This window comes from Carcharhinus amblyrhynchos, chromosome 15, assembly GCF_965287045.1.
Source record: "Carcharhinus amblyrhynchos chromosome 15, sCarAmb.v2.hapA, whole genome shotgun sequence".
Classification (NCBI taxonomy): Eukaryota; Metazoa; Chordata; class Chondrichthyes; order Carcharhiniformes; family Carcharhinidae; genus Carcharhinus; species Carcharhinus amblyrhynchos.
This window is the reverse complement of record NC_137338.1, coordinates 35,480,866-35,493,778: the sequence shown is the minus strand read 5'-3', so window position 1 is coordinate 35,493,778 and position 12,913 is coordinate 35,480,866. Positions and strand designations below refer to the sequence as shown.

General features: G+C 42.3%; 1 protein-coding gene across 4 annotated transcripts in view; it reads left to right on the top strand.

Moving 5' to 3' along the window:
* LOC145353239 (calsequestrin-2-like) overlaps nucleotides 1–12,913 on the top strand; it is a 53,354-nt gene that overhangs the window by 19,096 nt on the left and 21,345 nt on the right. For all 4 annotated transcript variants that reach the window (XM_080203793.1, XM_080203791.1, XM_080203792.1 and 1 more), the window contains 4 exons: nucleotides 4,012–4,085; nucleotides 7,681–7,811; nucleotides 8,194–8,239; nucleotides 9,576–9,630. In XM_080203793.1, coding sequence (XP_080059919.1) covers nucleotides 4,012–4,085; nucleotides 7,681–7,811; nucleotides 8,194–8,239; nucleotides 9,576–9,630 — 306 coding nt within the window. The remainder of the gene's footprint in view (nucleotides 1–4,011; nucleotides 4,086–7,680; nucleotides 7,812–8,193; nucleotides 8,240–9,575; nucleotides 9,631–12,913) is intronic.

Sequence of the window (12,913 nt, the reverse complement as noted above, 5' to 3'; positions counted from 1 at the left end):
ATTCCCTCAAGAGATGTCTAAGAAAATATAACAGCAATTTGCGACACTTTGATGAGATTAAAGCTAACATTTTATGGCTAATGAAAATATACTGTTATTCTTTTTAAAAGCAGTTTGTAAAATGTGACTCTGATAACTTGAATTCAATTTATGAATATATTTTCTCAAATAAATCTATGATCCTTATGTATTTCAAGTTAATATTCATTGTTCCTGGTTGTGAAAGATTTTTGAGACCACAATAATTTAGAATCAACAACTGAGATGAAAATAGAAGTAAGGAAACACATTATATATATTACAGACAATCTGGCAACAACATTTACTGCACTCTACTTTGGACATAGATTCAGCAGAAAGCTCTTGTAAGGGCTAAAGCTTAGGGTGGTTGTTATGCCTTTGCCAGTTTGCTGTATAAATTATACAACTGATTTATCTCAAAGCAATGCAGAGATGAAACTGGTATTGAGATTTATTTACAGTACTTCAAAATATATCAACAGTTACAAGATTTTCACACCCTTGGTCTCAGCCCAGATTCTGGAATCTGCTTAATGGTGTCAGTTACTTAAGCTGTCTAGCTGCAACCATAGGCCAAAGCATTTAAGCATAGTGAATATAGTTTTGTCAAATAGGAGGCAGAGAGTGGGGGTCAGCGGGTGCTATTCGGATTGGCGGATGGTGACTAGTGGAGTGCCCCAGGGGTCGGTGCTGGGGCCTCAGCTTTTTACCATTTATATAGATGATCTGGAGGAGGGAACCGAGTGTAGGGTGTCGAAATTTGCTGATGACACCAAGATTGGGGGAACGGCAAATTGTGCGGAGGGTGTGGAGAGTCTACAGAAGGATCTAGATAGGCTGGGCGAATGGGCCAGGAAATGGCAAATGGAATTTAATGTTGGCAAGTGTGAGGTGGTCCACTTTGGTAGGAAGAATGGTAGGAAGGACTATTACTTACGGGGCGAAAAACTACAGCAGGCGACGGTGCAGAGGGACCTCGGGGTCCTTGTGCATGAGTTGCAAAAACCCAGCTTGCAGGTGCAGCAGGTGGTCAGGAAGGCGAATGGGATGCTGGCCTTCATAGCGAGGGGGATTGAATATAAAAGTAGGGAGGTCTTGCTGCAGCTGTATAGGGCATTGGTGAGGCCGCAGCTGGAGTACTGTGTGCAGTTTTGGGCGCCGCACCTGCGCAAAGATATTTTGGCCTTGGAGGGAGTGAACAGGAGGTTTACTAGGCTGATACCGGAGTTGAAGGGGTTGAGCTATGAGGAGAGGCTGAATAAACTAGGCTTGTACTCGTTAGAGTTTAGAAGAATGAGGGGAGATCTCATTGAGACGTATAAGATGGTGAATGGGATGGATAGGATAGAGGTGGAGAGGCTCTTCCCGCTCAGAAAGGACAGTAGGACTAGGGGGCACAGCCTCAAGATAAAAGGGGGGCGGTTTAGAACGGAGTTGAAGAGGAACTTCTTCACTCAAAGGGTGGTGAATCTCTGGAATTCTCTGCCCGTTGAAGTGGTGGAGGCTGCCTCGCTCAATATTTTTAAGACGCAGGTTGATGGGTTTTTGATAGGAGAGGGGATTAAGGGTTATGGGGAGAGGGCGGGAAAGTGGAACTGAGCAGCGACAGATCAGCCATGATCTTATTGAATGGCGGGGCAGGCTCGAAGGGCTGGATGGCCTACTCCTGCTCCTATTTCTTATGTTCTTATGTTCTTAGTGAACAGATTAACATAATCAAACACAGATCAACTGAACCATCAAATACAGCAGTCGCACTAAGATATTCAAAGTCTCAGCTTTCCTGGAAGTTCTTAAAATTGCCTGTGGTGGCAGAGCACCCATCTCCAAAGATGTGCGGGTTAGGTGGATTGGCCTTACTCAATTGCCTCTTAGTGTCAGGAGTGTCTAGCTTGGGTAAATGCATGGGGATAGGACCTGTGTAAGATTGTGGCTGGTACAGACTTGATTGTCTGAATGGGCTCCCTCTGCACTGTAGGATTCTATGATCCTATGATCTTCCTGAAACAAAGTTTTGATGTAGAGGGGAGGCTATGCTAATAGCCTGTTATTCAGGATTTCCCAGTTTTCTAGCCAGCAGTGAGACTAGTTGCAGGAAGTTGCCAAGTGGCAGAAATAGGCCCTACCTGAGGACTCAAAACAAGATCACAACCCGGGCTCCAAAGGAACAATTTTATTTCTAAAAAAAGTCAAAACAGCTTATCCCCCCGCCCCCACCGCTCCCCACAGCAGCCCTACCCCTTTAACATTGTGGCTCCTCAGAATGCCTTTCTCTTATATCCAGCAAAGGAGAGCACACTGTCTCATAGCTCATCGAATTTGGCAAGTTATGACAGACATCAACAGCTTATATTTATAAAACAACTTTAATGTAATAAAACTGCCCAAGGTATTTCGTAGAAGAACATAAGAACATAAGAAATAGGAGCAGGAGTAGGCCATCCAGCCCTTCGAGCCTGCCCCGCCATTCAATAAGATCATGGCTGATCTGTCATGTCTCAGTTCCACATTCCCGCCCTCTCCCCATAACCCTTAATCCCCTTGCTTATCAAAAACACATCAACCCGCGTCTTAAAAATATTTAGCGAGGCAGCCTCCACCACTTCAATGGGCAGAGAATTCCAGAGATTCACCACCCTTTGAGTGAAGAAGTTCCTCCTCAACTCCGTTCTAAACCGCTCCCCCCCCCCTTTATCTTGAGGCTGTGCCCCCTAGTCCTACTGTCCTTTCTGAGCGGGAAGAGCCTCTCCACCTCTATCCTATCCATCCCATTCATCATCTTATACGTCTCAATGAGATCTCCCCTCATTCTTCTAAACTCTAACGAGTACAAGCCTAGTTTATTCAGCCTCTCCTCATAGCTCAACCCCTTCAACTCCGGTATCAGCCTAGTAAACCTCCTCTGCACTCCCTCCAAGGCCAAAATATCCTTGCGTAAGTGCGGCGACCAAAACTGCACGCAGTACTCCAGCTGCAGCCTCACCAATGCCCTATACAGCTGCAGCAAGACCTCCCTACTTTTATATTCAATCCCCCTCGCTATGAAGGCCAGCATCCCATTCGCCTTCCTGACAACCTGCTGCACCTGCAGGCTGGGTTTTTGTGACTCATGCACAAGGACCCCGAGGTCCCTCTGCACCGTCGTCTGCTGCAGTTTTTCGCCCCGTAAGTAATTATTATATAATTATATAATAAGTATATAGAAGTATTATATAAAACCTAACCACATAAGAAGATATTAGGTCAGATGACCAAAAACGTGATCATAGAGATAGATTTGAGGAGTGTTTTGAAAAGGGAAGGTGCAGTAGAGAGGCAGGGAGGCAATTCCAGAATTTAGGGCCTATGTAAGGGAAGGCATGGCCACCAGGTATGGACCGATTTAAAATAAGTGGACACACAAGAGGCCAGAATTAGGAGGGTGCAGATATCTTGAAGGGTTGTGGGGCTGGAGGAGGTTTAAGATGTAGGAAGGGGTGAGGGTATGGAAGAATTTGAAAACAAGAATGAGAATTTTAAAAACATGACATTGATGTGCGTCATTGAGAACAGGGGTGATAATTGAATGGGACTTGCTGTGAGCAGCAGAATTTTGGGGAGTAGATGAGGAGAGACCAGTCAAGAGTATGTTGGAAGAGTCAATGGATTACGATGCCTTTCTACCATTGGGAGTACCTGAGATACATTCCAATCGTATGAGTACCTGATGGTGCTATGGTAATGAGTGGTCCTCCTGATTCCACGAACAAAAGCAGGTTAATGGCAGAGGTTCCAGGCTGGCACATGCCAGAATTTACATGAAGATATCACCCCACCCCACCCCCGCCCCCCCTGACATCCCTTTAACCCTGAGGAAATCCTTTATTCCCTGAGGAAATTTGAGCCAGTGAATAATCTTACATAATCATTCTTTTTAAAGGATACAGAGTATTCTCATCTCCATTTCTATCTTTTATTCTTCCTTTTCATTGTTTTCTCTTCCTAATGCAGATTACAAAGCTTTTGAAGATGCAGCAGAGCACTTTCACCCTTATATCAGGTTCTTTGCGACTTTTAATAAAGGGGTGAGTAATTAGAGCTTGAATTGAAGCTCATAGAATTGAAGGCACATTATTGACCAAGTTAGGAGATTTGATAGGCAATGGAAGAGCGAGAATAAGGATACACTGCATTTATTTGTGCCAGGACACTAGGGGGAGCATTTCATGCACAACTGCTTTGTAGGTACTGGAATTGCAAAGAGGTGATTAGTGGTGTCCCACAAAGATCTGTGCTCAGGTCTTAACTCAGTACATTTATTAATGACATAGATACCAAATAGAGAGCCTATACCCATATTTGTTACTGGCATAAAAATTGGTGACCAGTAAGTGACATAACTCCCACAAGGCTGGTGTCCCTTCACCAAATCCAGATTTATTTACAAGTGTTATTGATGCTCAAACAGGTACTTCTCGGAACAAAATATACAACCTGAATGCTCATAGCCTTGACACTCCACCTTATATAACCTCTGCATTGCTCTCAGATTGGACAGCTATAACTGCCTCAATCAGGGAGCTCATATTCTAACAGGTCCACCTGGTAGACCTTGTTAAAGTCAGTACAGTAAGTTGTGTAGACAGCAGCATAAAATTATAAAGAACCATTGATAAAGTAGATGAGTGGGCAAAGCTGTGGTAGATAATATTCATGCAGGTAATTGTGAGTTCATTCATTTTGGACAGGAAAAGATAGATCCAGTAATATCTAAATGGTGAAAATCTGGGATCAGTAGAGTCCCAAAGAGATTTAGGATTCATGCATGCAGATGACTAAAATGTAGTGGTCAGATACAAAACAAAATCAGAAATGGCTGCTAAATCGTTAACCTTTATAATCAGATGGCTGGAGTATAAGAGGGAAGAAGTTTATGTAGTACATCTTTGAACAGTACATCTATTCAAAGCCTTGGTTAGGGCACGTTTGGAGTACTGTGTACAGTGCTGAGCAGCTTGTAAGGAAACGTTGGCCTTGGAAAGGGTGAAGCCCAGATTCACCACAACGTTAGCAACAGTTTAACAGTTTAATGCTAATGACGGATTACATAAATTAGGCTTGTATTTCCTGGAGTGTACATGGTTATGAGTAATTTCAGATTTTTAGCATTTCGAAAGCAATCAGCATAATAGATGGAGACGAACTTTTTTCCGGTTGTTTGGCAGCCAACAGTATAAGGAGATATAGCTTTAAAATCAAAACTAGACCATTCAGGGAGATGTCAAGAAACACTTCTTCACTGGAAAGACGGTAGAAATGTGGAGCTTTTCTATAAAAAGTAGTAAATGCTAATGCAATTAATATAAGAACAAGGAGGTTATGTTGGAGTTGTATAGAACATTAGTTAGGTCATAGCTGGAGTACTGTGTGCAGTTCTGGCTACCTCACATAAGAAGGATGTGATTGCATTAGAAGGGGTAGAGAGGAGATGCACTGGGATGTTGCCTGGGATGGAGCATTTGAGCTGGATAGGCTTGGATTGTTTTCTTTAGAGCAGAGGCTGAGGGGAGGGGAGTGGGGACATAATTGAGGTGTATATGATTCTGAGGGGTATGGACAGGGTGAATAGGAAGCAGTTGTTCCTTTTGATTGAGGAATCAATCGTGAGGGGGCATAGTTTTTGGGAAGGGGCAGGAAATTCAGAGGGGATTTGAGAAAAAAAATTACTTTGACGGTGGTGAGAATCTGGAATGCACTGCCTGGTAAGGCAATGGAGGCAGAAAGCTTCACGACCTTTAAAAAGTATTTGGATGAGCACTTGAAATATCATAACATGCAAGGATATGGGCCAAGTACTGGAAAATGGGATTAGCATGGCTTTAGTGGTAATTATTGTCAGTGCAGACTCGATAGGCCCAAGTGCCTTTTCTGGGCTGTACGACTCTATGACTCTATTAGATCAATAGATTTCGCTGGCCAAGGGTATAAAGGGTTATGGAAACCAGGCACTTGGATAACGTTAGGATACACATGAGCCATGAACTCATTGAATGGCAGATGAGCTTGAGAGGCTGCATGACCTACTTCTGTAGGTACATTCCTGATTTCTTTGTCTCTAATTATTTGGCTGTTCCATGGGATGTTAGAATGCCTTGTCTTGGTTTTGAGTTCAGTGTACACTTAGGAAATAATTAACAAAAGTTGTGTATGGCATTCTGCTTTTACTGTGCCAACCAGTGTTTTGGCTTAAAACAAAGCCAAAAGGCAAAGCAATTTGTAACAACTGATTACATATACCTTTTCGATTCATCACTCCCATTAGATTCAGTTAGAAAGTACAAATTTCATCCAGATGAAAAACTAAAATATAACCCATTGTCACTAATTATATTCGGAACAGTTAAATTGTACACTTTAAACCATGAATCTTTCTAAACTTTAATGTCTCATTTATGGGAGTTTAGTATTGCATCATATTGCCTGCCATTTCACCTTTTATCCGTTTAATTCTCTTGTTCTATCTCATTGTGTCTATTTATTTCTTCCTTTTATCATGTCTCCCTCTATCTTTTTATGTCAGTGTCTGCCTTTGTATTTCTTTGTCAATAAGTAAGCATTGACCTGGAAAATACATTTGAAAACCCTCCAAGGTTCATGCATTGCCTTGTTTCAAACTGCACTCAGCCTTGACCTGGAAAATATATTTGAAAAACCTCCAAAGTTCCTGCATTGCCTTGTTTCAAAGTGCATTCAGCCTTTACAACAATGATCTAATGTTGAAATCTACCTACTCAGCACCTCATTATAAGTGCTAATGAATCAAGTGAAGTTATCCATGTGAACATAATTCTAAATTGAAATATTAAAAATGCAATCTATCTCAGACAGCACAATGGTTAGCAATGCTGCCTTACAGCACCAGAGACCTGGGTTCGACTCCAACCTTGGGTCTGAGTGGAATTTGCATGTTCTTCCCGCTCCTGCATGGATTTCCTCCGGGTGCTCTGGTTTCCTCCCACAGTCCAAAGATACGTGGGTTAGGTGGAATGGCCATGCTAAAACTGCCCCTTAGTGTCAGGGGGACTAGCTAGGGTAAATGCAAGGAATTATAAGGACAGGTCCTGGGTGGGATTGTGGTTGATACAGATTTGATGGGCCAAATGGCCTCCTTCTGCACTGTAGGATTCTATGATTCTATGAAAACTGCCCCTTAGTGTCCAAAGATGTGAAGGTTAAGTGGATTAGCCATGGTAAATGCAGGGGCTATGCAGGTAGGACAGAAAAGAAGGCCTGCGTGGGATGCTGTTTTAGAGAATCAGTGCAGACTTGATGGGCTGGATGGCCTCTTTCTACACTGTAGGGATTTTATGGTTCAATAACACAAATGTAACTGTGGTTCAAAGTGAAAATAAAATATTCTTAACCGCTTTTTTGGAGTGCCTTACTTCTGCTGTGTAATTGTGTTATGAATTCCGGTCTTCGCTTACATGTAGAAACATTGATTTGTATGGCATTGTTGTCAAATTGCATTGTGGTGCTTTATGAAGGCTTATATTAGTTTGTTGTGAAATACACATTTTGTCACTTCTCACCATCTGAGCTGACATGTCAAATAAGATGTGTATATAAGTTTTGCTTTATGTTCATCATTTTATTCACTGATGCATCTCTTCTGGGTAGGTGGCCAAGAAACTCTCATTGAAGATGAATGAGGTAGATTTTTATGAGCCTTTCATGGATGACTCAGTCACTATTCCAGATAAACCCCATTCAGAGGAAGAAATCGTGGAATTTATTCAAGAACATAAAAGGTAAGTAAACAAATGGTTGTTTTGTGAATTTGATTCCCTTTGAAGTAACAGTGCCTCGACTGAAGTCAGCTTGCAAATTTGCTGTTGTGATTGTCTTACGTGAGCTTCCAATCTGGGAAGCTACAGAAAGGATTGGAAGTCCAAGGAAGAGTCATTGTCATTTAGCTGTTAGCAATGGTCATGCAGAATGTCATTTATTTTATTCTCTCTTGGCCATGTCATCAGAGGGAGGCCCTGAGTGCAAAGTCAGCAGCTGAATTAATAGCGAGGCAGTTTATGAACATGAGCTAAAGTAAACAGTACCTGCCATGACAAATGCAAGCAAGGAAAAGTAGGTTGGACAGTCTTTTGCACATTCAAAATGTGTTTGTTCTATTTTCAGATCAACCCTCAGGAAATTGCGTCCAGAGGACGTGTTCGAAACATGGGTAAGACAAACTTGAAATTACCTTTTCAGATATTGACAATAGGGGGTAATTGTTAAACTTAGAGATCAATTTATTTCTGTCAATGACAAAGAAAGGACAAGTACTGAGGAATAAGACAACAAACGTAGAGGGCGACTAGACAGAATGAAGTAAAAGCCGCAGATTGAGAAAACCAGATAATCAGGCTATCTCAAGAAAATTAGGACACAGAATGTACTCGAAGGTATCATAGGATACAATGTTGTAATTTTATATGGTCTAATGGTAGCACACTTCCCTCTGAGTCAAGCTATAGAGTTTATGCGACTTTGCATAACTTGCATGTGTAATGCAGGTTGACGTTTAGTGCAGGATCAAGGCATAGTAATGGATTGTTGGAGATCATCTTTTATCTGAGATTTACAATATTGTCCTGCCTGCCTGATCAGGTGAATGCAAAAGATCCCATTGTTCAACTTTAAAAAAAGCTTTGGAGTTATCCAAACTAATATTTATCCCTACAGCAAAACAGATTACTTGTTTGTGGGAATTTGCTATGTGCCAATTGGCTGCTGTCAACATACCAACAGTGACTGCACTTCAAAAACAGCTGTGTTTGCTGCATAACTGTGCATATAGAGTTACACGCATGGCTGACATCTTTATAGAGGCAAAATGCAGCAGGGTGCTTGCATGGTGATCAATAGTCTTGGAATTACAAATATTACAATGCTGGCAGCCAGATTTCTCAGGGGTCCCAGTTTTTTTTATCCCATTTGATTTACATTATTCATGCCTTTTTCTCCATTTTTTTGGGAAGGCACCTTTCTTCCAATTGACCATTTTGTCACAGCACCATATCTCAACGGTGTGGAAGGGATGGTGCGTAATTAAGCTCGTATTCCATCATCTCCTTGCCCTGTTGGTACTAAATTGTGCTGTGCCGGAAAAAACAGGTTACGGAATTGGAAACGGAATTGTGACCGTCACCAGTGGATGAGAAGCCTTCCTTCCCCCCTCCATCCTGATCCCTAGAAATTGCAGGGAGGCCATGCCATCACTGCCTACCTGCCTTGGGGCTCAGAAACTGATTGAACAGCTTCCACCTGGCACTCTGTGGCTATTGCAAATGACAACGTAGGGTTCTTTCCATATGCGACCAAGTGCACCTGAGCAGACAGGTATCAGCAGCCATTTTGAGCTGGCAGGAGACAATGTTTAAGAAAGGTTTGGCTGTAAAGCACTTTGGGATGTACTGAGGATGTGAAAGCAACTGTCTAACTGCAAGTTTTTTTTAGCATTTAGAAATATCCACCAATTCCTCAATGTAACATGGATTTGCAAATTTTCTATGTAGGAAGATGACATGGATGGGATCCAGATTGTTGCTTTTGCTGAAGAAGAAGATCCTGGTAATTTCCATTAAAGCTTATCATTGAATTATAGGAAGTTATGATGCAGAAAAAGGCCAGTCAACCCATCACATATTTTTCTCCTCATGTCTAAATGCTTGCTTTAGTTTCACACTCTTGCTTGTTCAAGATAGTCACTCATATTCAGTTGATTAAGTAGCAATCTAATTCCTTATTAAAACAAGTCATGGACTCTGCTTCAACAAGGATTTATTGCAGAAAATTCCCTATTCTAACAATAACCCATGGGAAAAATTATTAACTTCACTTTCATTCTTATGTCAGATTAGAATATAAATGATTTTGTGTGTGTATTCATAGATGCATATTCGACATGAATGCTTTTGGGCATGTGAAATGATTTCTTCAAATGTGAGATGATAATACTTTTAACAAGCTGTGGTATATTTAATATATAGCACATTTTAATGTTTCATATGTGCACAAAATAATTTTTGTCCAAGCGATGTGGTAACACAAGCCAAAAATACCCCTAATGGAGTTTATTGTATTAGTTTAAAGGGAACTGTAAACTTATTTCAATAAGTCATGTTTCAAACTTCCTGGGTACTGGGAGGGTTACAATACTAGAAGCTCATAGAGTCATAGAGGTTGACAGCATGGAAACAGGCCCTTTGGCCCAACTTGTCTATGCCACCCCTTTGTTTTTAACCATTAAGTTAGTCATAAGAACATAAGAAATAGGAGCAGGAGTAGGCCATCTAGCCCTTCGAGCCTGCCCCGCCATTCAGTAAGATCATGGCTGATCTGTCGTGGCTCAGTTCCACTTTCCCGCCCTCTCCCCATAACCCTTAATCCCCTTGCCTATCAAAAACCTATCAACCCACGTCTTAAATATATTTAGCGAGGCAGCCTCCACCACTTCAACGGGCAGAGAATTCCAGAGATCCACCACCCTTTGAGTGAAGAAGTTCCTCCTCAACTCCGTTCTAAACCGCCCCCCCTTTATCTTGAGGCTGTGCCCTCTAGTCCTACTGTCCTTTCTGAGTGGGAAGAGCCTCTCCACCTCTATCCTATCCATCCCATTCATCATCTTATATGTCTCAATGAGATCTCCCCTCATTCTTCTAAACTCTAACGAGTACAAGCCTAGTTTATTCAGCCTCTCCTCATAGCTCAACCCCCTCAACTCCAGTATCAGCCTATTAAACCTCCTGTTCACTCCCTCCAAGGCCAAAATATCCTTGCGTAAGTGCGGCGACCAAAACTGCACACAGTACTCCAGCTGCGGCCTCACCAGTGCGCTGTACAGTTGCAGCAAGACCCCCCTACTTTTATATTCAATCCCCCTCGCTATGAAGGCCAGCATCCCATTCGCCTTCCTGACCACCTGCTGCACCTGCAGGCTGGGTTTTTGCGACTCATGCACAAGGACCCCGAGGTCCCTCTGCACCGTAGCATGCTGCAGTTTTTCGCCATGTTAGGAATAGTCCTTCCTACCATTATTCCTACCAAAGTGGACAACTTCACACTTGCCAACATTAAATTCCATTTGCCAGTTCCTGGCCCATTCGCCCAGCCTATCTAGATCCCTCTGCAGACTTTCCACACCCTCTGCACAATTTGCCATTCCACCAATCTTGGTGTCATCAGCAAATTTCGACACCATACACTCGGTTCCCTCCTCCAGGTCATCTATATAAATGGTAAATAGCTGAGGCCCCAGCACCGACCCCTGGGGCACTCCACTAGTCACCAACCGCCAATCCGAATAGCACCCATTGACCCCCACTCTCTGCCTCCTATTTGACAGCCAATCCCCTATCCACGCTAACACCCTACCCACAACTCCATGTCCCCTAACCTTCTGTAATAACCTCTTGTGCGGCACCTTATCAAACGCCTTCTGAAAATCAAGAAACAGTTTAATAATTAGTCACCATTACCCGCACTTAGCCCATATCCCTCTATACCTATCTTACCCATGTAACTGTCCAAACACTTTTTAAAATCAAAATTGTGTCCATTTCTATTACTACCTTTGGCAGCTTGTTTCAGACAATTCCTATATGTTCCACCCTCTGTGTGAAAAAATTGCCGCTGTAGACGCTTTTGTATTTTTTCCCTCTCACTTTAAACCTATGCCCTCTAGTCTTGGACTCCCCTACCTTTGGGAAAAGACATTGATTATCTAGCTGATCTATGCCCCTCATTATTTTATAGATCTCTATAACATCACCCCATAACCTCCTATGTTCCAGAGAAAAGAGTCCCAGTCTTTCCAGCCCCTCCTTATAACTCAAACCATCAAGTCCCAGTGGCATCCTCGTAAATTTTTTCTGCACTCTTTCTAGTTTAATAATATCCTTTCTAAAATAGGATGACCAGAACTGTACACAGTATTTCAAGTGTGGTCTTACGAATGTCTTGTATAACTTCAACAAGACATCCCAACTCCGGTATTCAGTGTTTTGACCAATGAAACCAAATATGCTGAATGCTTTCTTCACTACTCTGTCCATCTGTGACTCCACTTTCAAGGCGCCATGAACCTGTACCCTTAGATCTCTTTGTCCTATAATACTCCCCAACGCCCTACCATTAATTATGTCCTGCCCTGGTTTGATCCACCAAAATGCATCACCTCGCATTTAGATAAGTTAAACTCCATTGCAGCCCACTGGCCCAATTGATCAAGATCCCACTGCAATCCTCGATAACCTTGTTCACTGCCCACTATGCCACTAATCTTGGTGTCATCTGCAAACTTACTAACCATGCTTCCTAAATTCTCATCCAAGTCATTAATATAAATGACAAATAACAGTGGACTCAGCACCGATTCCTGGGGCACACCACTGGCCAAAGCTGGTTGAAAGACTGATTGGGGAATAATGATAGTTAACAACTTCTCAAGTAGTTGATCTTCTACAACTTAAAGAGTGGCCTGGTAATCAATGCAAGTCATTGGCTGGGATTTTCCGGTGGCCCTCGCCCCAAAGCCAGAAAATCCCGCCCAAGATCAACTGACCTTTGCACGATCCGTGTCCCACCCACCACGATTCCTGGAGCAAACGGGATGGGAAAATTCTGCCCTTTGTGTTTACTTCTTTAACTCTAATACTAATACAGTGCGTTGTTTTGCTGAAGTATCTAAAATCTTTTCATGCACAGTGAATTGAAGCCCAAGTTGTATCAACAGTTGTTACTTGTCATTGTTATGCACTTAACATCCTCTGTTAAAATAGACATTGTTTGATGTATTTTTAAAATTGCCACATTTGCCTGATTTTGAGAAAATGTGGGATAGGCAGAGAGCATA